Source organism: Protopterus annectens, chromosome 16.part0 (genome assembly GCF_019279795.1).
Source record: "Protopterus annectens isolate FY-2018-M chromosome 16.part0, PAN1.0, whole genome shotgun sequence".
NCBI classification, from domain to species: Eukaryota; Metazoa; Chordata; order Ceratodontiformes; family Protopteridae; genus Protopterus; species Protopterus annectens.
The window spans coordinates 41877379-41899551 of record NC_056750.1 but is presented as its reverse complement, the minus strand read 5'-3'; the positions used below and the strand labels follow the sequence as shown (position 1 = coordinate 41899551).

The 22173-nt window shown below is 41.3% G+C and overlaps 1 protein-coding gene across 1 annotated transcript in view; it reads right to left on the bottom strand.

Annotated features, from left to right (window-relative positions):
- UCK1 (uridine-cytidine kinase 1) overlaps window positions 1-21562 on the bottom strand; it is a 1125034-nt gene extending 1103472 nt beyond the window's left edge. The window contains exon 1 of the mRNA XM_044058256.1: window positions 21174-21562. Within this exon, the coding sequence (XP_043914191.1) occupies window positions 21174-21263 (90 nt within the window). The 5' untranslated portion in view covers window positions 21264-21562. The remainder of the gene's footprint in view (window positions 1-21173) is intronic.
- Between the last annotated feature and the right edge of the window lie 611 nt (window positions 21563-22173).

Below are 22173 nucleotides of genomic sequence, written 5' to 3'. Positions count from 1 at the left end.
TCAGTACTCCAAACAAACAGTTTTCTCTTTGCCATCTTAAATGGTATTATCAAACTGAACACTCCTTTTGAAATGCACATTACATAATATCTTTGGAATCTGTCCCTGAAATTATGCAAGACCTGAGTACATCTGGCACTGTCAAGTAATCCACAGCAAAAGTCTCTGCTTTTCATTACTCTGTAGCATCGATAAAGTGGCAAATACTCTGTGGATGAAGCTGTTGCACCGCTATTTGGTGAGGCTGGTCTGAAGATGAAAGAAGGTTTATCAGTGGTGATGCACAGCTTGCAGGAATGATGAGACCTACAGTTCTTTGTCCATCTTTACTTCTTAAAAAGTTAACAATTTGTATTTTTACATTTGTTCCACTGACCAACAGAAGGTCGTTCAGTTTTGGTTCGCACCACTAGTATGGAGCCACAAAGAACATATGTGACAATGCACTCCAATTTCATAAGGTAATCTCACACCTGCTTTTTTGCAGTTGCCTCTGCAATATACACAAGTGCACATTTCAGCTGATGACTTGTACAGATCCACTCAATGTGGCACAGCATCATCAGATAACACCTTTTTGTACTTCTTCCTTAGCTCACTGTACATCTCCAATTTGAGTTGTTACCCAGTGTTTGCAGAAAATTTGAAAGGGGTCTTCCAGTGTGTGTTACTTTTCACAAATTTCAACAAATAACTGACTTTATTAATAGTGGCAATGTTTATTCATAAAACCTGTTCACAGGGGTGCAGCCAGGCATAGACCGTTGCAGAATTCAAACACATTGGCCCTAGTTCTTGTCATACTTTTGTAAAATGTCCATATCGGGAGGTTCAGGCATCAAATCAAGATTGTTCTTTTGTGCAATAAACAAACATGAGCAAAATGTCCAGATCGGGTGGTTCAGGCATCAAATCAAGATTGTTCTTTTGTGCAATAAACAAACATGAGCATAACCTTTTTAATGTGAACACTGAGCATGTCTTTATGATAGCAGTGCATCTATATCTGTTTTGATGGTGGTAGTGGCAATGCGAAGAGTATTTTCAAGATGCTCATCTGAAATTTTAGTTTTGATTTTATTTTTTGTATACTTCATACGAGAGAAAAAATGCTCGCAAATGTACGTACTCCCCAACAGAGATGTCATAAACAGGGCATGTTCATGAAGTGACGGATATTTTTCTTTAGGCAGGTACAACTTATAAAAGTCCAATTAAGGCACTTGCAGAAATTTTTCTTTGTTGTATATCTGACTGCAATTCTATGCATTCCAGTTGCAGGTTTGCAGGCAACATGTTTATGTCAATTGAGAATGGAGTAGCAAATAAACTGAAATGCTGTTGGTGTTTTCTGAAATCTACTCTCAAATTCCTGTGATAAACTATTGATTAATGCCACATATTTTTCAGTATTTTCGTGGCTTTGTTCAGACAGTGTTTCAAAGTGAATGACGTTATTGTTCTTAATCTGACAATGCCATAATTTCAGTTTCACTTCAAATGCTGTCACTGTTTGAAACATGTCATTTATTAGTAAATTTGCACCTTGGAAGCTCAGGTTCAGGTCGTTTAAATGAGCAGTGAAGTATGCTAAGAATGCTAAGTCAGCCATCCAGTTTGCATTTTCAAATTCAGGTACAGGCTTTCCTTTTGACTCCGTAAAGCACTTTATTTCATTTCTCAAATCATAGAAACGTTTCAGCATTTTACCACAATTTGCAGTGAAGTACACAATGTCTCCATAACTCTTGAAATTGGTGGTGATTTTAATCCTCTGGATCTTATAAAATTTGTTTTAATAACATTCATAATATTTTCCATTTTTAAAGTCAGTGCACACAAATTTTCTTGATGTATAATGCAGTGGTACTTCATGAAACCCACATTACTGATCTGTTTTGCATCTTCTTCCATCAGTGTTGTTAGTCCTTCCTTCTTTCCAACCATAGCTGGACCACCATCAGTTACTATGCCAGACATGTTTTCGATGGTCAAGGAAAATCTTGCCAATGTTGCTTTTAGTGCTTTATACAGATCCACAGACTTTGTGGTATCTTTCAGTGGAACCAGTGAGGCCAGTTCTTCAGTAATACTGAAATTGTTGTCAACACCTCGAATAAATATGGCAAGTTGTGCTGCATCTATAACATCACTGCTGTTATCCAAAGCTATGGAGTAAAACTTGATCTCTGCCTGACATACAAGGCCATGTCCAGCCCAGAATTGATGGACATGCTCCACCTAAAAAAAACAAATCCCTGAGGGCCACACTAGGGATCTAAACCTCACCACAGCGATAAATAGGACATGCTGGAGGGATAGATTCCTGTCCCAGAGACTCCCCAAGCTTTGGAGCAGGATTCCAATCTACGTTAGGCAGAGCCCCTCACTAACACTCTTCAAGAGAAACCTTGACGAGTGGATGGGAAACAGAAAATTTACCCCGGGGATAACTGCAGTGGCTTTGCTGGTCAGAGGCACAGGGAATGAATCTAAGGGGGTGGCGAAAGCCAACACAATCTGGCTAGGCTTATAGATGCCCTCGGGCAGACAGCCTAGTACTTACCTATGAAACTGAGATTCCAAAGTATTTTCAATATATTTGCCTATATCTTTCACACACCTAGCGATTGTCTGTCTGGTGTGATAAACTTATTTTAGAAAAATCTGATATATTTTTTTTTTTCAGGACAAATTATGTCTACTACACTTTCAAGGCATTCTTTAATAAACTCACCGACAGCAAGTGGCTTGGATTTTTTAGCAATTATTGCAACAACATAACTTTCCTTGATTAAGGAATCTGGTTGAGAAGCTGATTTTCGAAATAGCTGTTGTTGGAATGCAAGTTTTTTTTTTTTTTTTTAAATCTAATATTTTTTGTCTACAGTACACTCCTTGCAATTCACTTAATTTTGAGTGCATTTGAATATAATGCCTTTTCAAATTGTAGTCCTTGAAAACAGATACCACTTTTCTGCATAGTAAGCAAAGCGCTTTATTATTAAATTCAACAAAGAAATAGTCGTCAGTCCATTTCTTCTGAAACACTCTCCTTTCATCCACTCTTTTTTTTTTTCTTTTCATTGTACCAGTTTTATTTTGGCATGATGCAGAAGCCATGCTGAAAAGTAAAAAGAGTATCTAGTATTCACTATTACTACTTTATTCCTAGTTATCCATTGTTTTAAAAATAATAAATATAACAATTTAGATTAACAAAACAAGGAAATAAAAACCAAAACTAGCTGTAGTTGTAGTATTTGTTAATGGTGTTGGAGGAAGCATTTTACATCCGCAACATAACACAAAAATATCCAGGCAGGAGAGAGAGAGGTGGAATTCATGAAATTCAGATGGACTGCGATAGAGTTATGAACATGTATAGTTAGAATATAAGCAACAGTTTCTTACTGGTACAAGGATGGTAGCTTTCAATAACATAATCACAGCCCTACCATCAAGTTAAACACTGTTTACTTTGCATGCTACCCAAGGAAACTCATTCACTTGCAAAGAAAAAACTGGCACACACTAGCACTGTCATTTTATTCACTACAGTACTACCAGTTCTCACTGGGAAAACCACTCCAGCAGTCCAAGTATGTAAAATGTCAACATTAGCAGTCCTACAATACTGCAGTTCACAAAAATAAGCCAAAAATTTACAATAAAGAACTCACATTACTGACTTAAAACAATTCCAAGAGGGTATCACCCAAACAAATGACTGGTTCCAGAAGCATGACCGCCAGCTAAATGGCAAAAAATGCATAATAATCCCCTTTGGGTTTGTTGTAACTACCTGTGCAGTTTTTTTTTTTGTATTTATGTCAGGTCGTGGAAGAATTACATTGAATATAATCACTTTGCATATTACCAAATTTAAAAAAAAACGCAGGAAAATAAAGGTTTCCATTGTCCAGTTAGCAGCTAGACTAGACCACTTCAAATTTTCTGGATTTATGTAAGACTGTCCTACACTGTTAAAATATTTCCTTTGATTCTGAACTCTGTTGTCACTTTGTTGAGTTATTGAATATTGTCTTGTTCTTTATTATTAAATATTTAAACCTTTTAACTGTGGCTAGTTTGTTAGAGATATTTAAGCTCAGCGTTCTTGCATATGTATTTGGTGACACTGTATAGCCCACTCCAATACCCTTGTTGGTCACACTTACCATTTGTATAATAGTAACCTTACACAGGAAGATTGGTCACCCTTTGGGAAGGGCATTATAGTAGCTGATAAGTAAGAGTGGTTGGTGGCAGCTGGTACTACTTTATAGTCTGGGCAGAAGGGGTCATTGCTAGTGAACCTGTGCCAGCCTTCCACAGGAGTGTCTGTGTGTTTTGTATATAAATCAAATCTCAAAGTGTATGTATGTGTGCGTGTCAGCTACGTGGGCAGGGACACGAAGCACTGGTTGGACAGAGAGGGTGCTGGAGGTTTTGGCTTCACCACTCGGCTGAGATCTTAACCCTGTGGCAGAACAGGTAGCTTACATCCTTCTAAGTTGGGAACTGCTGATTGAGGGCTCAGTGTCTGTTATTCTAAAAGTGTATTAATTCTGCTTTAAGCACTTGGGCTTCAGGCCAGTTATTTTACATTAAGAGGGTTCGGGGTCTACACTCCTGTGGGAGGAGAGGCTGGACTCTGCCCTTCTGAGCTGGGAATTTCTGGTTAAAGGCTTATAGTGCCTGCATATTTGAACTGCTTCTTACTGAAATTGGTACACCTTGTTTGCTGTAGCATAGACTAGATCCAGGCCTGCTGAATCTAGCTTTGTTTGTATAAGTTGAGCACTAATCCAAGCATTCTTTAAAGTATTCAATTGTATTTATTACTGCTTGGTAGTAACTTGATTAAAGTGTAGCTATCATTCTAAGTCTTTTGGATTAAGCACTTGGGCTTCAGACCATTTGTTTTACATTAGAAAGGTTTGTGGCCTGCACTGTGGTGGCAGGACAGGTAGCTTACATCCTTCTAAGTTGGGAACTGCTGACTGAGGTCTCAGTGTCTGTTATTCTAAAAGTGTATTAGTTCTGGTTTAAGCACTTGGGCTTCAGGCCAGTTATTTTACATTAAGAAGGTTCGTGGTCTGCACTCTTGTGGGAGGAAAGGCTGGACTCTGCCCTTCTGAGCTGGGAATTTCTGGTTAAAGGCTTATAGTGCCTGCATATCTGAACTGTTTCTTACTGAAATTGGTACACCTTGTTTACTGTAGCATAGACTAGATCCAGGCCTGCTGAATCTAGCTTTGTTTGTATGCTTGTTGTTTGTTTGCTTGTTATTCCCCTGAAACGCTAATTCCACCTAAAATGCGTCTTTTCAGCGCTTCTTTGGATCCCTAGTGATATCTGCATTGCTTACTGTACTTATTTCCTTGTTTCACTTGAAAGAAAGTTACTGTTTGTCATTTTTTGCATTTAAGTTACCTGTAACACATTGCATTTAAGTTACCTGGCACTTGCATTTAAGTTACCTGGCACTTGTTCACTAAGTCAGCACTAAAAAATTAAAAGCACTACACCCTCACAAACTCCCCTTGAGTACCTTGTTCCCCATTAGCCCTTTTTTTTCAATTATAAAGGAATTCCCAATACTATTCTAGCATGTCCAAAGGTCAGTTGTCAATCTCCTCTCCGGTCCAGCTGGTGAATCTGGTAATTTTGAGGCAATGTTACAACTGCCTCATGTACACAGACAACCCTCTCCTCCTCCCAACAAATTCCAAAACATGTGAGAGATGCAACCATATAACCAAACTGGAGGCTAAGCTCTCTCAACTCGGTACTGGCGTAACCAGTCAGGAGGGGAAGGAAACCACACTCACTACAATTCCAGTCTCACATAGACCTACCACAACAGCAAACCAAACACAAACACACAAAAACATACTCGGAGGCTCTAAATATAAATCTGCCTAAGCAGCAGAGACCTCCAAAGCAGACACCCAAGCAACCGCTACCCCAAAACAAAACACGTGCAACACATAGCTCACAAAGCCAGTGTGCTGAGCAGTCACAGCCCTTAAGGCTAAACAACACACCTGATATACTTGTAATAAGTGACTCTATCATCGGGCACACTGACATCCTGCTCACCAGACTGAACAAGGAGAAGGTCACGGTGAGCTGCCTGTCAGGCGCTAGGATCCGCCACATAACACACGCACTCATTTCACTCCAAGGCAAGTGCAAATATGACTCAGTCATTGTCCATGCTGGTGTGAATGAACTGAGATGTACCTCCCTGGACTACATGAAAAGAGATGTAGAGGAGCTCTCTGAGCATGTAGCCCAGGCCGGTATGACCCTGACCTTGAGTAGCATCTTACCCTCACCAAGAATGATGCCACAATATGAAGACAAGATGATCAATTTCAACAATTGGCTTAAGTATTGGTGTCATTCAAAGGGGATCCAATGCCTGTCAGCCTGGGATGACATGCTCGACAAGCCACGATGCTTCACTATGGACGGCTTGCACCCGTCACCCCTGGGCTTTCGGATATTGGCAAAGGCTCTTGCCACCCCCATAGTGCCTTTTTTAGGCAAGGCTCAAAAGACAAACCCACCTCCATAGGTATCACAAGGGTTAAGAAACTAAGAGTAATGCTACTCAACACCAGAAGTCTAAACCTCAAGATGCACGCACTCGAAACTCTCCTTAGCATGGAGAACATCGATATCTGTGCAGTAACAGAAACCTGGTTCAAGGCTCCCGAGAGCACCCCAGCAGTACCAGGTTATATCTCATACCATGCTTTTCGGCCCCAAAACTTGGACCGAACCACAAAAGGAGGGGGAGTATCAATATTCGTCAAAGATACCCACACCTCCAGGTTGGTGGCACAGCACGAAGCATCAGAGACTATCCATGTGCAACTAACAGTGGGTAAAACTGCCTTCCAGTTTATAGCCTGCTACAGAACACCCTCCCAAACCCAGGAACCCCACTCGGCCTTACTGAGAACACTGGAAAATATGAAGGTCTCTCCAAACACCATTATATTGGGCGACTTCAACTACCCATACATAGACTGGGAGCATTACTCTAGCTCCAACACCCTAGCCCAAATTCCTAGAATTTATAAACTCAAATGCTATGGAACAACTTGTTACCACTCCCACAAGACGGGAAAACATACTGGACCTGATCATCACCAACATGGGGACTCTATGCTCCAGACCAGAAGTGTATCCCTCACTGGTAAGATCAGACCATAAACTAATCTCACTGGATATTCACATCCCGACCCCACCCCCTGCCCAGAAAACCACAGTGAAAAACTTCTCTAAAGCAAATTTCACACTCCTCAAAACCGAGGTGGAATCCTTCAAAGCCCCGGGCCTGTGGAAAATACGGCCCAGACCGCAGAATCTTTTATAAATGCATTCTATGAACACCTTCAGGAATGCATGGATCATGCAATCCCAAATAAAACCAAGACCCAATCCTCCAAAGGCAGACGTCCTGTCTGGTGGACCCCAGCCATAAACAAACTATACAATAGAAGGAGGAAGCTACTACATGATAGAGCAAAATCCCAAAAAGGGAGGGCATCTCTGATCAGTATTAGCAAAAAACTACGGGCACTCATAAAATCGTCTAAGGCCAGCTTCGGGAGAAAAATTGCATAGGACGCTAAGGATAATCACAAGGCTTTCTTTAGCTATGTTAGGAACCTGGGTGGGAATTCCCAGATATACTCAGAATTAGTCCAAAATGACAAAAAATATACCGAACCCACAGACATTGCCAACATCCTAGCTGACAGGTTCAGCGCAACCCCCCCTCCCCCATCAAAAGGGCGAATATCTATCCCAGCAGAGTGCTGCCCCCCTGACATCTCAGATGTTCAGGTAAGAGCCGCCCTCTCCAAAGCAAAAAACACAGCATCAATGGGACCAGACGGTGTCCCGGGCTGCGTCCTACATGAACTCCAAGAAGAGCTAAACCCAAACATAAAACTACTGTTCAATCTCAGCCTTACTACAGGATATGTACCCAAAGAGTGGCATACAGCAACAGTGGTCCCTCTCCACAAAGGTGGTGCCTCAACAGATCCTGGAAACTATCGCCCCATAAGCCTGACTAGCTTGGTCTGCAAAGCTATGGAAAGGATCATCATGGACCTCATAAATAAAGATATTGGGGACATACATACACTGGATCCTACCCAGTTCGGCTTTGTTAAGGGCAGATCCTGCCTCTTAAACCTGGTCGATTTCTTTGAAATAGTCACCAATGCCATTGACGAGGGGAAGTGGTCCACACAGCCTACCAGGACCTCGCAAAAGCCTTCGATACAATACCCCACTCGGGCATTATAGATAAGCTCACTAGCTTAAATATAAACCCCTATGTCACTAGATGGGTTGCAAACTGGCTCAAGGACAGAACCCACATGGTTAGAATTGCTGGAGCCATGTCAGACTCCAAACCAGTTACAAGTGGCGTCCCACAAGGCTCAGTCCTGGGACCTCTCTTGTTCGGTATATATTTCTCAGAGGTACAGGCAAACACGGAAGGACTGTGGCTGACCAAGTTCGCAGATAACTGCAAACTGGGCGCCATAATCGACTCTCCAGCCGACACAAGCATCCTCCAAAAGGGCCTCATAGAAACGGACAACTGGTGCCAGAACCATGGCCTCAAGCTAAACTCCAAAATGTGTATAGTCATCCCCTTTGGCAAAAACAAAGTGCCCACAAATTACCACATAGGTGGTAATCCATTAAGTACAGAAGAAGTAATTAGGGACCTGGGGACCCAAGTTGATGGCAATCTCTCATTTGACAACCACGTGGCCAAAGTGGTTAGAAAAACATTTTATATAGCCCACCTGAATATAGAGTAAACCCAGGTCCATTAGAAAACAGTTGTGTAAAGGACATATATGTAATAACTACTAAGAGAAAGGAATAATATTAAGCAATTATACATATATGTAATAACTACTAAGGAAAAGGAATAATATTAAGCAATTATACATATATGTAACAACTACTAAGGGAAAGGAATAATATTGAGCAATTATACATATATGTAATAACTACTAAGGAAAAGGAATATTAAGCAATTATACATATATGTAATAATTACTAAGGGAAAGGAATAATATTAAGCAATTTTTATAAAATCATAAGCACACAGGTTAACGGTAACATTCAGGAATTAATGCCATTAAAATGGCGCAGCTTAAAAAGTGAATTTTGAAACACATGAAAAGGGGTGAATTTCTGGGGCATAAGGAGAGATTACTGAAGAAAATTTTTCTGTAATATTGCAAAATAAACGAGTGCAGTCAGTGTTTGAAAGTAAAAGAGTCTTTCTTAATGTGCAAAAATATCTCCTATTAAAGTGCTAAGTCACATAAATTATTTTAACTGACTGGTGGTAGCTGCTAATAAAAAAAAAAAAAAAAAAAAACGACAAGAAAAAAGTGTGACAAGTGTTTCTGAAGAAGCAAAACAAGAATATACAATTGTAGGTGTGTATGTTGACACAAAATGAGTACTTCAAAAGCAGTACATATGAAAGCATGTCAAAATACTGGTTCAGGTGTGGCAGGAGCCCAGAATATTTAAAGGGACTATACAAACCTAGAAAGCATACAGTACGCAGCTCCAATACAAGACACACAACTTGGGTTTTGTTTTTCCTGCTGTAACATCAGAGCTCAAAATGTACTAATTGTAGCTTGATATAAAAAAAAGTGTTTTTCTGTTTTCTAAAATTGCCAGAGAAAGAAAAATACTAATTTTTTTAAAAAGCAATGGTAACCTTGGACTTGGTCATGAGGGTGCGGTGTACTGCCTTTAAACCAATATCCATTCATAAGCTTCAGATTGTAATTTTGCCTATTCAAGGTGAACTCTTCAATATTTCGTGGGAAACCTGATAATTCTGATTGTCTAATCTAGACAGAGTATGTGATGTAATGTGCATGATTTATATTTTATTCTTGGTGTCTAAGTGTTTCTACTTTTTAATGCACCGAAGGTTGGTATAAAAATAATTCTGTTTTATACAATGACAAAGTGCTTGCCTGACTAACTGATTGAGTGATAATGCTTCTACCTACCTGAATGTCACACATGCGCTTGTCATCCACATGAATGCAATGTGCCACACTAGCAATGCTATTCCTAAACAGGAATCTATATTCCAGACCAGACTTAAGACTGCATGGCAAGCAATTCCTACACATGAACGACAAACTACTGGGAATCTTCACCACTGCAGGTCTTTGCTAGAGAGACAGTGAAACAATGGCAAAAAGCATCAGGTTGCATCATGGGGGAAAAGACAAGCTAACCAACCAAATGGTTTTGAACTACTGGCAAGGCAGTTAAATTCTGTATAAACAGAAGTGATGAATGCCCACTGTCTGACACTTGGCAAATCATAAGACAACTGAAACCATATTCTGAGATGCATGTCAGCCCAGAACTAATACCAAAGAGAGAAGGGCGGACATGAATGGTGTACAAGGCCGGCTCCATACCATCCAGGAATGAATCCCTGGTTGCGAGCCATTCAGCCTCAGTACAGTAAGTAGTCCGTGTGCTGAAAGACACCACCAGGGACAGGCAGGAGTAAGAGAACCGTAACGGCTAGCCCATTCTGGGTGGAGATGTTAGTATGTGTCTTGTGTATTAGACTGCAAGGATACCTTCCACTCAAGAAGTTAGGGAGTGGAGGTGTCAGCCTGCCAAGGAAAGTGCTGTTTTGCAGCTACACATAAAATTGCATGAAGTGCACAACTGTATAAGGGCTGAGCATAACAGCTACTGCACCATGCCTGCTGGACAGCAAGAAGGAAACCACAAACTAGAAATGAAAACCTGAGAAAGTGACGGATGATAGCTTACAAGCACCCAACGTCCACCCCCTCCACTAGCTAAATAAAAGAAAGTTAAACAAGACTATTCTCCTTTAGGAACATAGGGACAAAACTATGCAAGTGATCACAGGCCTAGCCACATACATGTTTAAGAAGAAACACTTGAAAAGGGTCGGAAGAACTTTTAAGCACTGAATAGCACCCATTTACCACATCAAGCAGGGCTGTACATGATACCACTGGTGTAAAAGTATGTCCACTCATTCAGTCCTTGAGACTAGCCTTAAAAGCAGACAAAGTAACACTTCGCTTGACCTGTAGCCTATTCTGCTAGTGAGTCTTTTTTTGACTGTGCAAATTTAGATCCCTAGTATGAGTGTTTGCAGAGCCACTGGTTTTGTGAAATAGGAAATCATGTACAATTGAGTTTTTAATAGCTCAAAAAGCGAGACACAACATCTCAGAGCACCTGGTAGGCTACCAAATATAAAAGAACTGTGCTAATTTTTTTTGTTGTTAAAAACAGCCAGAGTCTTTCCATTTGAGGAGTTTGGTAAGAAAAATGTGCAGTGAAAAAAAGAGAGAGAGATGTGATAAAAAAGAAAGTATACCCATATAAAAAAAAGAGGGCGTGCTAATGCCAAGCAGGACAGAGGGCAGCAAATAGGTCAAAACTGTGCAATGGAAGGTTTACTGATCAAAGGCTGGTAAGAAGAAAAATGGTATAAAAATGGTGTGCAAGACAGATGAATGAATAATTTCACAAGCTTAGAAGCACACAGTCAGTGGTGAATGATCTGGGTACACAGGTAGACAGCAGCCTTAACTTCGAACACCATATCTCCACGGTGGTAAGAAGGACATTTTACATTGCTCATCTCATAAGTAAGGGTATTGCCTCCAGAAAAAAAAAAAAAAAGAGGTTATAACCCCCCTGTACTCATCCCTCATCAGGCCAATATGCTCCCTTTGGTATGAGACCACAAAGGTTCCTTACAAAGAAAACTCAGGGTTTTCAAGATCTGCCTTATGCAGACAGACAGAAATCATGGTCACTTTACTCTGTGTTGTACAGACTGCTCAGAGGCGACCTGTGCCTTGCGTCCAGAGGAATCTCTGACCCAGCTTTAATGGAAATTCTGCACAATTGCAAGTCAAATGGCACACAGGTCACTCACCCAAAGGACCTTAACCTGGTATGTGACATCAACAGAACTTGCTGGAAAGACAGATTTGTCTCACAGAGGTTGCCCCACCTCTGGAACAAGCTTCCTGTACATGTCAAACAAAGTCCCTCGTTGGCCCTATTTAAGCATAATTTGGACGATTAGATGGGTAACTGGAAATTCACCCCAGGGATTCCACCTGTGTCCTCTCCCAAGCCATTGCTTACACTTAACAAGGATACCAGAATGTGTCAGAGATTTGGGATGCAGAACCTCAGCTTTGGCCGGCTAAGAACTTGCTATATTCAACTGGACGTATAAGAGAATTTAAGTACCTTTATCTGCTCTTTTTTTTTTTTTAAAAATACAGTATTTAAATTGATTTTAACTGTGTGGAAGGAATATTAACTGAACTGGAAGTGTTCACTCTGCTCTTCAGTTAGTCCCACCCACCCTTAGTGGCCTTGCAACTGCCCGCCCCTCTTGTAAATTTGTGTTTGATACTCCTTCTGGGCCCATCTCATTTGCTCACTCATCTGAGTGCAGTGAGATCATATTCTGATTTCAGGCACTCCTACTGGGTACAAAGAGAGCATCTGGGAAACAGAAAAAAAAAAAATTAAGCTCGTTTCCCGCCTTTCCTGTTAAGTGGTATAGACTATTTGTAGGCTTCTGAGCCACCAAGCCCTTCTATGTTGGAGGGAAGCCTTCTAGCTTAGTTTTTTTTTCTTATAACTAGCCAGTTTTCTAGTTTCAGCACTCAAATCTGTTTCTTTGATCTCAGCACTTGTTCAGAAAAAAAAAAAAAAATTTTCATCTGCTTTTACTGTACTTGTGTTTACTTTCTACCTACTTTTTTTTACTTTTGCATCATCTTAAAAGTACTCAATTGTATTTATTACTGCTTGGTGTAACTCATTCTAAGCCTTTTGGTTTAAACACTTGGGCTTCGGACCAGTTGTTTTGCACTGAGAGGGTTTGTGATCTGCACTGTAGTGTTAGAACAGGTAGCTTACATCCTTCTAGGTTAGGAACTGCTGATTGAGGGCTCAGTGTCTGTTATTCTAAAAGTGTATTAATTCTGGTTTAAGCACTTGGGCTTTCAGGCCAGTTATTTTACATTAAGAGGGTTCGTGGTCTGCACTCTTGTGGGAGGAGAGGCTGGACTCTGCCATTCTGAGCTGGGAATTTCTGGTTGAAAGCTTATAGTGCATGCATATCTGAACTGCTTCTTACTGAAGTTGGTGCGCCTTGTTTGCTGTGGCACAGACTGGATTCGGGCCTGCTGGGTCTAGCTTTGTTTGCGTAACTTGAGCACTAATCCAGGCATTCTTTAATGTATTCAATTGTATTTATTACTGCTTGGTAGTAACTTGATTATAGTGTAGCTATCATTCTAAGTCTTTTGGATTAAGCACTTGGGCTTCAGACCAGTTGTTTTACATTAGGAAGGTTTGTGGCATGCACTGTGGTGGCAGGACAGGTAGTTTTCATCCTTCTAAGTTGGGAACTGCTGATTAAGAATAACAGACACTGGGCTCTCAAAGTGTATTAGTTCTGGTTTAAGCACTTGGGCTTCAGGACAGTTATTTTACATTAAGAAGGTTTGTGGTCTGCACTCTTGTGGGAGAAGAGGCTGGACTCTGCCCTTCTGAGCTGGGAATTTCTGGTTAAAGGTTTATAGTGCCTGAATATTTGAACTGTATCTTACTGAAATTGGTACACCTTGTTTGCTGTAGCATAGACTAGATCCAGGCCTGCTGAATCTAGCTTTGTTTATATGCTTGTTGTTTGTTTGCTTGTTATTTCCCTGGAACGCTAATTCCACCTAATACACGGCTTCTCAGTGCTTCTGTGGATCACTAGTGATATCTGCATTGCTTACTGTACTTATTTCCTTGTTTCACTTGAAAGAAAGTTACTGTTAGTCGTTTTTGCATTTAAGTTACCTGTAACACATTGCACTTAAGTTACCTGGCACTTGCTCACTAAAGCAATTATATAAGTCAGCACTAATAATTAAAAGCACTACACGCTCACTCCCCACTGGCCCTGGTTTTCAATTATTAAGGAATTCCCAATATTATTCTAGCATGTCCAAAGGTCAGTTATCAATCTCCTCTCCGGTCCAGCTGGTGAATCTGGGAATCTTGAGGCAATGTTACAACTGCCTCATGTACACAGACAACTCTCTCCTCCTCCCAACAAATTCCAACACATGTGAGAGATGCAACCATATAGCCAAACTGGAGGCTAAGCTCTCTCAACTCAGTACTGGCATAAACAGTCAGGAGGAGAAGGAAACCACACTCACTACAATTCCAGTCTCACACAGACCTACCACGACAGCAAACCAAACACATAATCACACAAAAACATACTCGGAGGCTCTAAATAAAAATCTGCCGAAGCAGCAGAGACCTCCAAAGCAGACACCCAAGCAGCCGCTACCCCAAACAAAACACGTGCAACACATATCTCACAAAGCCAGTGTGCCAAACAGTCACAGCCCTTAAGACTAAACAACACACCTGATACACTTGTAATAGGTGACTCTATCGTCAGGCACACTGACGTCCCGCTCACCAGGCTGAACAAGGAGACGGTCACGGTGAGCAGCCTGTCGGGCGCTAGGATCCGTCACATAACACAAGCACTCAGGACACTCCAAGGCAAGTACAAATATGACTCAGTCATTGTCCATGCTGGTGTGAATGACCTGAGACGTACCTCCCTGGACTACATGAAAAGAGACATAAAGGAGCTCTCTGAGCATGTAGCCCAGGCCGGTATGACCCTGACCTTGAGTAGCATCTTACCCTCACCAAGAATGATGCCACAATATGAAGACAAGATGATCAATTTCAACAATTGGCTTAAGTACTGGTGCCATTCAAAGGGGATCCAAAGCCTGTCAGCTTGGGATGATATGCTTGACAAGCCACGATGCTTCGCTAGGGACGACTTGCACCTGTCACCCCTGGGCTTTCGGATATTGGCAAAGGCTCTTGCTGCCCCCATAGTGCCTTTTTTAGGTATGGCTCAAAAGACAAACCCACCTCCATAGGTATCACAAGGGATAAGAAACTAAGAGTAATGCTACTCAACGCCAGAAGTCTAAACCTCAAGATGCACGACTTTTCGAAACTCTCCTTAGCATGGAGAACATCGATATCTATGCAGTAACAGAAACCTGGTTCAGGGCTCCCGAGAGCACCCCAGCACTACCAGGTTATACCTCATACCATGCTTTTCGGCCCCAAAACTTGGACCGAACCACAAAAGGATGGGGAGTATCGATATTCATCAAAGATACCCACACCTCCAGGTTGGTGGCAAAGCACGAAGCATCAGAGACTATCCATGTGCAACTAACAGTGGGTAAAACTGCCTTCCAGTATATAGCCTGCTACAGACCACCCTCCCAAACCCAGGAACCCCACTCGGCCTTCCTGAGAACACTGGAAAATATGAAGGTCTCTCCAAACACCATTTTATTGGGCGACTTCAACTACCCAAACATAGACTGGGAGCATTAATCTAGCTCCAACACCCTAGCCCAAAGGTTCCTAGAATTTATAAACTCAAATGCTATGGAACAAATTGTTACCACTCCCACAAGAGGGGAAAACATACTGGACCTGATCATCACCAACATGGGAACTCTATGCTCCAGACCAGAAGTGTATCCCTCACTGGTAAGATCAGACCATAAACTAATCTCACTGGATATTCAAATCCCGACCCCACCTCCTGCCCAGAAAACCACAGTGAAAAACTTCTCTAAAGCAAATTTCACACTCCTCAAAACTGAGGTGGAATCCTTCAAAGCCCCCGGGCCTGTGGAAAATACGGCCCAGACCGCAGAATCCTTTATAAACGCATTCTATGAACACCTTCAGGAATGCATGGATCATGCGATCCCAAATAAAACCAAGACCCAATCCTCCAAAGCAGGCGTCCTGTCTGGTGGACCCCAACCATAAACAAACTATACAATAGAAGGAGGAAGCTACTAAATGATAGAGCAAAATCCCAAAAGGGAAGGCATCACTGAACAGTATTAGCAAAAACTACGGGCACACATAAAATTGTCTAAGGCTAGCTTGAGAGAAAAATTGCACAGGACACTAAGGATAATCACAAGGCTTTCTTTAGTTATGTTAGGAACCTGGGTGGTAATTCCCAGATATGCTCAGAATTAGTCCAAAATGACAAAAAATACACCGAACCCACAGACATTGCCAACATCCTAGCTGACAGGTTCAGCGCAAACTCCCCCCCCACCAAAAGTGCAAATATCTATCCCAGCAGAGTGCTGCCCCCCTGACATCTCAGATGCTCAGGTAAGAGCCGCCCTCTCCAAAGCAAAAAACACAGCATCAATGGGACCAGATGGTGTCCCGGGCTGCATCCTACATGAACTCCAAGAAGAGCTAAACCCAAACATAAAAGTACTGTTCAATCTCAGCCTTACTACAGGATATGTGCCCAAAGAGTGGCGTACAGCAACAGTGGTCCCTCTCCATAAAGGTGGTGCCTCAACGGATCCTGGAAACTATCGCCCCATAAGCCTGACTAGCTTGGTCTGCAAAGCTATGGAAAGGATCATCATGGACCTCATAAATAAAGATATTGGGGACCTACAAACACTGGATCCTACCCAGTTCGGCTTTGTTAAGGGCAGATCCTGCCTCTTAAACCTGGTTGATTTCTTTGAAACAGTCACCAAGGCCATTGACGAGGGGAAGGTGGTCCACACAGCCTACCTGGACCTCGCAAAAGCCTTCGATACAATACCCCACTTGGGCATTATAGATAAGCTCACCAGCTTAAATATAAACCCCTATGTCACTAGATGGATTGCAAACTGGCTCAAGGACAGAACTCACATGGTTAGAATTGCTGGAGCCATGTCAGACTCCAAACCAGTTACAAGTTCAGTCCTGGGACCTCTCTTGTTCGGTATATATTTCTCGGAGGTACAGGCCAACACGGAAGAACTGTGGCTGACCAAGTTCGCAGATGACTGCAAACTGGGTGCCATAATCGACTCTTCAGTCGACACAAGCATCCTCCAAAAGGGCCTCATAGAAACAGACAACTGGTGCCAGAGCCATGGCCTCAAGCTAAATGCCAAAAAGTGTATAGTCATCCCCTTTGGCAAAAACAAAGTGCCCACAAATTACCACATAGGTGGTAATCCATTAAGTACAGAAAAAGTAATTAGGGACCTGGGGACCCAAGTTGATAGCAATCTCTCATTTGACAACCATGTGGCCAAAGTGGTTAGAAATACATTTTATATAGCCCACCTAATCATGAAGGGATTCACATCTAGATCAGGGGACGTCATCCTGCCTCTTTACTCATCCCTCATCAGGCCCATAATTGAGTACAATGCCCCTTTTGGGATGTACCTTACCAGACATCTGCAGCAACTGGAAAGACCCCAAAAGTACCTCACCAAGAGGATCAAAGGGCTCAAACAGATGCCATATGCTGCCCGATTAAAGAAACTCCAGCTCTACTCAGTGGCATACCGCCTGTTCAGAGGCGATCTGTGCCTGACGTATAAAGCCATGTCCAACCCGGAATTAATGGACATGCTGCACCTCAGAAAATACAAATACCATTGAGCTACGCGCTCGAGAGACTTGAACCTCAGCACTGAAATAAATAGGACATGCTGGAGGGACAGATTCATAACCCAGTGGCTCCCTTCACTCTGGAATAAAATCCCAGTCCAGGTTAGGCAGAGTCCCTCATTGACTCTCTTCAAGAGGAATCTTGATGAGTGGATGGGAGATCGTAGGTTTACCCCGGGTATCACTTCTGTGTCACTGTTAGACAGAGGCACAGTATACTAACCTCGAAAAAGGGCATAGCAAAATAAATTTAAAATGGGTGGCGAAAGCCAAACACATTCTGGCTAGGCTTATAAATGCCCTAGGGCAGATAGCCTAGTATGAACCTATGAACCTATGAACCTATGGCTAGGCTTAAAAAGGCCCTTGTGGTTGTTAGCCTAGCAAAACCCTATGATCCTATAGACTGAACTCTGTGGTTTAGATGTCTGTCACAACTACTGCCAAGCATTGTACTATTAACGCTAACAAAACACAATACATTAAAAGAAATCCAATTTGATTCCATACATGTTGAAAACAAAGGACAAATGACTAGCACTTTTCCTACAGAATGTCAATTGATATTCTAGGTGTCAAGGATCTTCCATGGTACGATAGCAAGGTTTTGTGTTCCGAATTGTCTTGATGAAATTTCTACACTTGCAAAGGGCTGTAAAATATTTACCAGAAATTTAGTCATCAGAAGTTTCAGAGCTGTACACCAAGCTTCAAGGCTGGTTCCCTTCCCTCAAAACAACCACTGCTTTAAAGGCGACAAAAGCTTCATCTGTAGACCTTTGCATACAACTTCACATTCTTAATAATGGCTATAAACCACATTTCAGCATCACCTAAATTTAATATTCACAACAGCTAATCATATAAGAAGCATACATCACTCACATGTGTTTTTTTTCTTACACCTCACCTGTTTTTGTAGACAAAACTTGTCCAATGTGGTAAACGTTATACAGCACTGCTATGTTAGGTGATCAAGAAACAATCAAGAAACAGCAACAGAAGTTTTGCTGACTAAATCTGTATCCATAGAGAACAGCAAACCATTCATTATACACATCTGATGGAAGGACACCCTGCACTTGTTGGTCAAACCACTACTCCTCAAAAATGAACCAGTTTACCACATTTTACACTGTGAATGCCTTGCTACATATAATTATGTGCTGTTCAATTTTATTTACTGACATTTGTTTACTAGGAAAGTTCAACTGAGCACTGGTGTCCTTTGTCTGGGGAGGCCTGGAGAGAAAAGCTCCAAGGTATCATATTAAATACAATCAATATTTACAATAACAAATTTTATAATGCAGTTTCAGTTTCATGACACTTGGTACAATAAAATTCTGTAGCGATATTCACATTAAGTTTACAAGCCTTGTACTGAGACTTTACAGGTGGAAGAGCAGTGTATTATATTGGTGATCTACTGAGACTCTCAGTGTGAATGGAAAACAAACTCAGACTAAAGGTCAGTGAGGACGCACACATCTGTGAACTTACTGCCAGTTCTACAGACCATATTCTTTCGGACCCTGTTTATAACAGATGTCCAACATCACTGATTTTACCATCACTACTATACAGAAGTACTGCTGCAGACATCAATGACTGAAGCAATACTGGTTTAACAAGCCTTAAGTATGACCCAGCTTGAGCATGGTCTCACAACTACCACAACAACAAATGCTAAACATATGTAGAAATTAAAACTGGAAAAGTCATGTTCAATACACTGTCCGACCTAGGCGAGAGCCTAGGATCCACAGCAAGCATTAACAATGGTGCATTAGTCCTGACCTTGGAATCCAGTTAGCCTAGTAGGATTTCACTACTGGATCCAATTATTTGAGGTTGCATTTAATAAAGCCAATCAACAGATATGAATGTGGATCACATCTTACAGTCACTGACTTAAACAGTCTGACAACCAATAATGAGTTCTTCAAGTGCTCAAAGCCACTCTATGAGCAATTTAGGGGAATGAGATGTTGGGAAGCAACCAGAAAAAAAAGATGAACAACGCAAAAGAATATATATGTGTATACAAACATATATGTATAAATAAATATATATATATATATATATATATATATATATATAGAGAGAGAGAGAGATATACACACACACACACACACACATGTATACATACGTACACACACACGTAACAGATGGTTACAGTACTACTGAAAAACTAAGCTTACTAGCAGACAACAAAGGATCACTGCCAAATACATAAGTAACTTGTACACCTTTACACGCAGCATCATAGTCTTCCAACAGCTGTGATATAACCGTATTTCGCCACCTCCTGAATGGAACACACTGTCCAGATAAGTATGCAAAACACTGAATATCAAAACAGTTACGTGTACTTAAATAAGGGAAGCAACATTTACTATTAGCTTTCCAGACAGCTGTTCAGACTAAGCCAGGTAAGTAACTCCTACGTTGCACTGCCATTACTTATTAGTAAACAAGGACTGCCGAGATGACTTCCCTGACTTCTTTTAACAAATCCTAGGTTAATGGTTGCCACATGTCATCCTTCATGGAAGATAGTTTCTATTTCGGCAACTGTATCTTGTGGAAAAAAAATTGAAAAACATGGTTTCATAGGTAACTGAGATTTTAGGACAAAAACTCTTCCCATAATAGCTACATAAAAATTACTCTGTAGGTGAAACACCTTTAACACTACACTAAACAGCAGAAATAACTCCAGACTCCAGGCAAGTGAACTTCTATTTTAGCATAAAAAAATTAAATTCACTCCTTTGAACTGGTTATGGGTATGGTCTATCCTGCAAAATCTTATATTTCTATTAAAAATGTCCCACTGTGGACATATAAGAAGATGACAAGCATAACTTCCAGGTTTCATCTTAGAATACATGAATGGATAATAAGCCCTGCAAAGTCCATTATAAAATGTTTTTTTTCATCCCTCGGTCTGTAACGTTTATACACAGAAGTGCATACAGCACTCTCCAATCAGAATTAAATCTGCAGTATACTACTGCGGGCTAAAAATACCAAAAAAACAAGAATGTCAAAGTACGCAATAAACATCTTGTTTATTTCTGTGAAGTTAGATCCCTTTCCCACCCCAACCCCCCACATTGTAGCACCTACAACCACAGGCTTATCTTAGCCTGGCACAGGCGTCGTACGTCTTAACTACTGTCATAAAGGCTATAGCAACTCAACGTATTCAGTGTCAACCGAAAAGGAAAAAAAAACACTAAAGTCAATGACATACGAGTAAAGTCTGAAATACGTGCAAGAGAAGAAGAATGAGCGGTTTCCTCTCAGTTTAACTGAAAAATAAAACGAGAAGTACACGCCATCAGCAAAAGTCTGTAAACTGTAAGGAGTACCAGCCTGGAGTATACAGCTCTGACGGTGACACTGCGGTTTGTCAAGAAAGCGTCCCTCCACCCACCCACCATCACCAGGAAAAGTCCACCTCTGTGGCCGCGCCTCTGACAGGCTCACCTTACCTTGCCACTAGCGGTTCCACCACTAACACCGATCAGAAAAGGCCGCCGAGGAGGCCGTTCTAGTTCCTTGGAGATCCCAAACGAAGCCATGCTGCTACACTAACTTGCCTGACCTCATCAGCATCTCTACGCGTAAGGTCCTCCCCTCACGCGGCTGATGTTTATCAGACCTTTCAGGCCCCTTGAGTCGTGATGGCGTCCTGCTGTCGCCCTCAGCGGTGTAGGATGAAGGTGTCACTGTGCCCCTAATAGAGTGGACGCCTACGCAGTGTACATACTCGTATATTCTTCTAGGAAATGTTTTTCTTTGCAGTATTTAACGTTCCTTTAAAGTGTACCTTATTAAGAGGAACGTTCCTCATTTTGAGTCAAAGTCTACGTTGAAGTTCTACACTGAAAGTGTGTAGCAGCACGTTCAGTGTTATAATTTTTCTGACTGATATCCATGGTAAACATTGCTAATCATATTATCATTTTTAAAGTAACATAGTTTAACCAGCCTGTGAGTTGCCTAGTTGAAGTTAGAAAGCTAAGTGTTCCACAGTTTACCCATTTGTTCCACGTTATGAGAAGTAGTGTTCCTTAGTTTGGATATGAAAGGTTCATAGCTAACGGTATAAAATATCGGGAAAGGTAAATAAAGTGATAAATTAAGTTGCATTTTCTCCATTGAAACATATGTGCAATATGATTACTTTCTGCCAAGTATTTTTTTATAGACGGTATAATATTAATAGCATCACTGCAATACATTGAAATAATGTGCTGCTATAAAAGTGGGATGGCACACCTCTGCCATCAATGTAGCATCGGGCACCCAGATGGCAGGATGCCACCAGCTGGCTGAAACTGCTGACACCATTACCCGTTCAATCCCACTACTACTGATTGTGAAGAATACCAAAGAAGATGCACTTAAGTCTATTTTAATAATTAATTCCCAAAATACAACCTGCTCCAAGACTGTAAAGGGAATATGCATTGCTGTCCTGGGTATGAA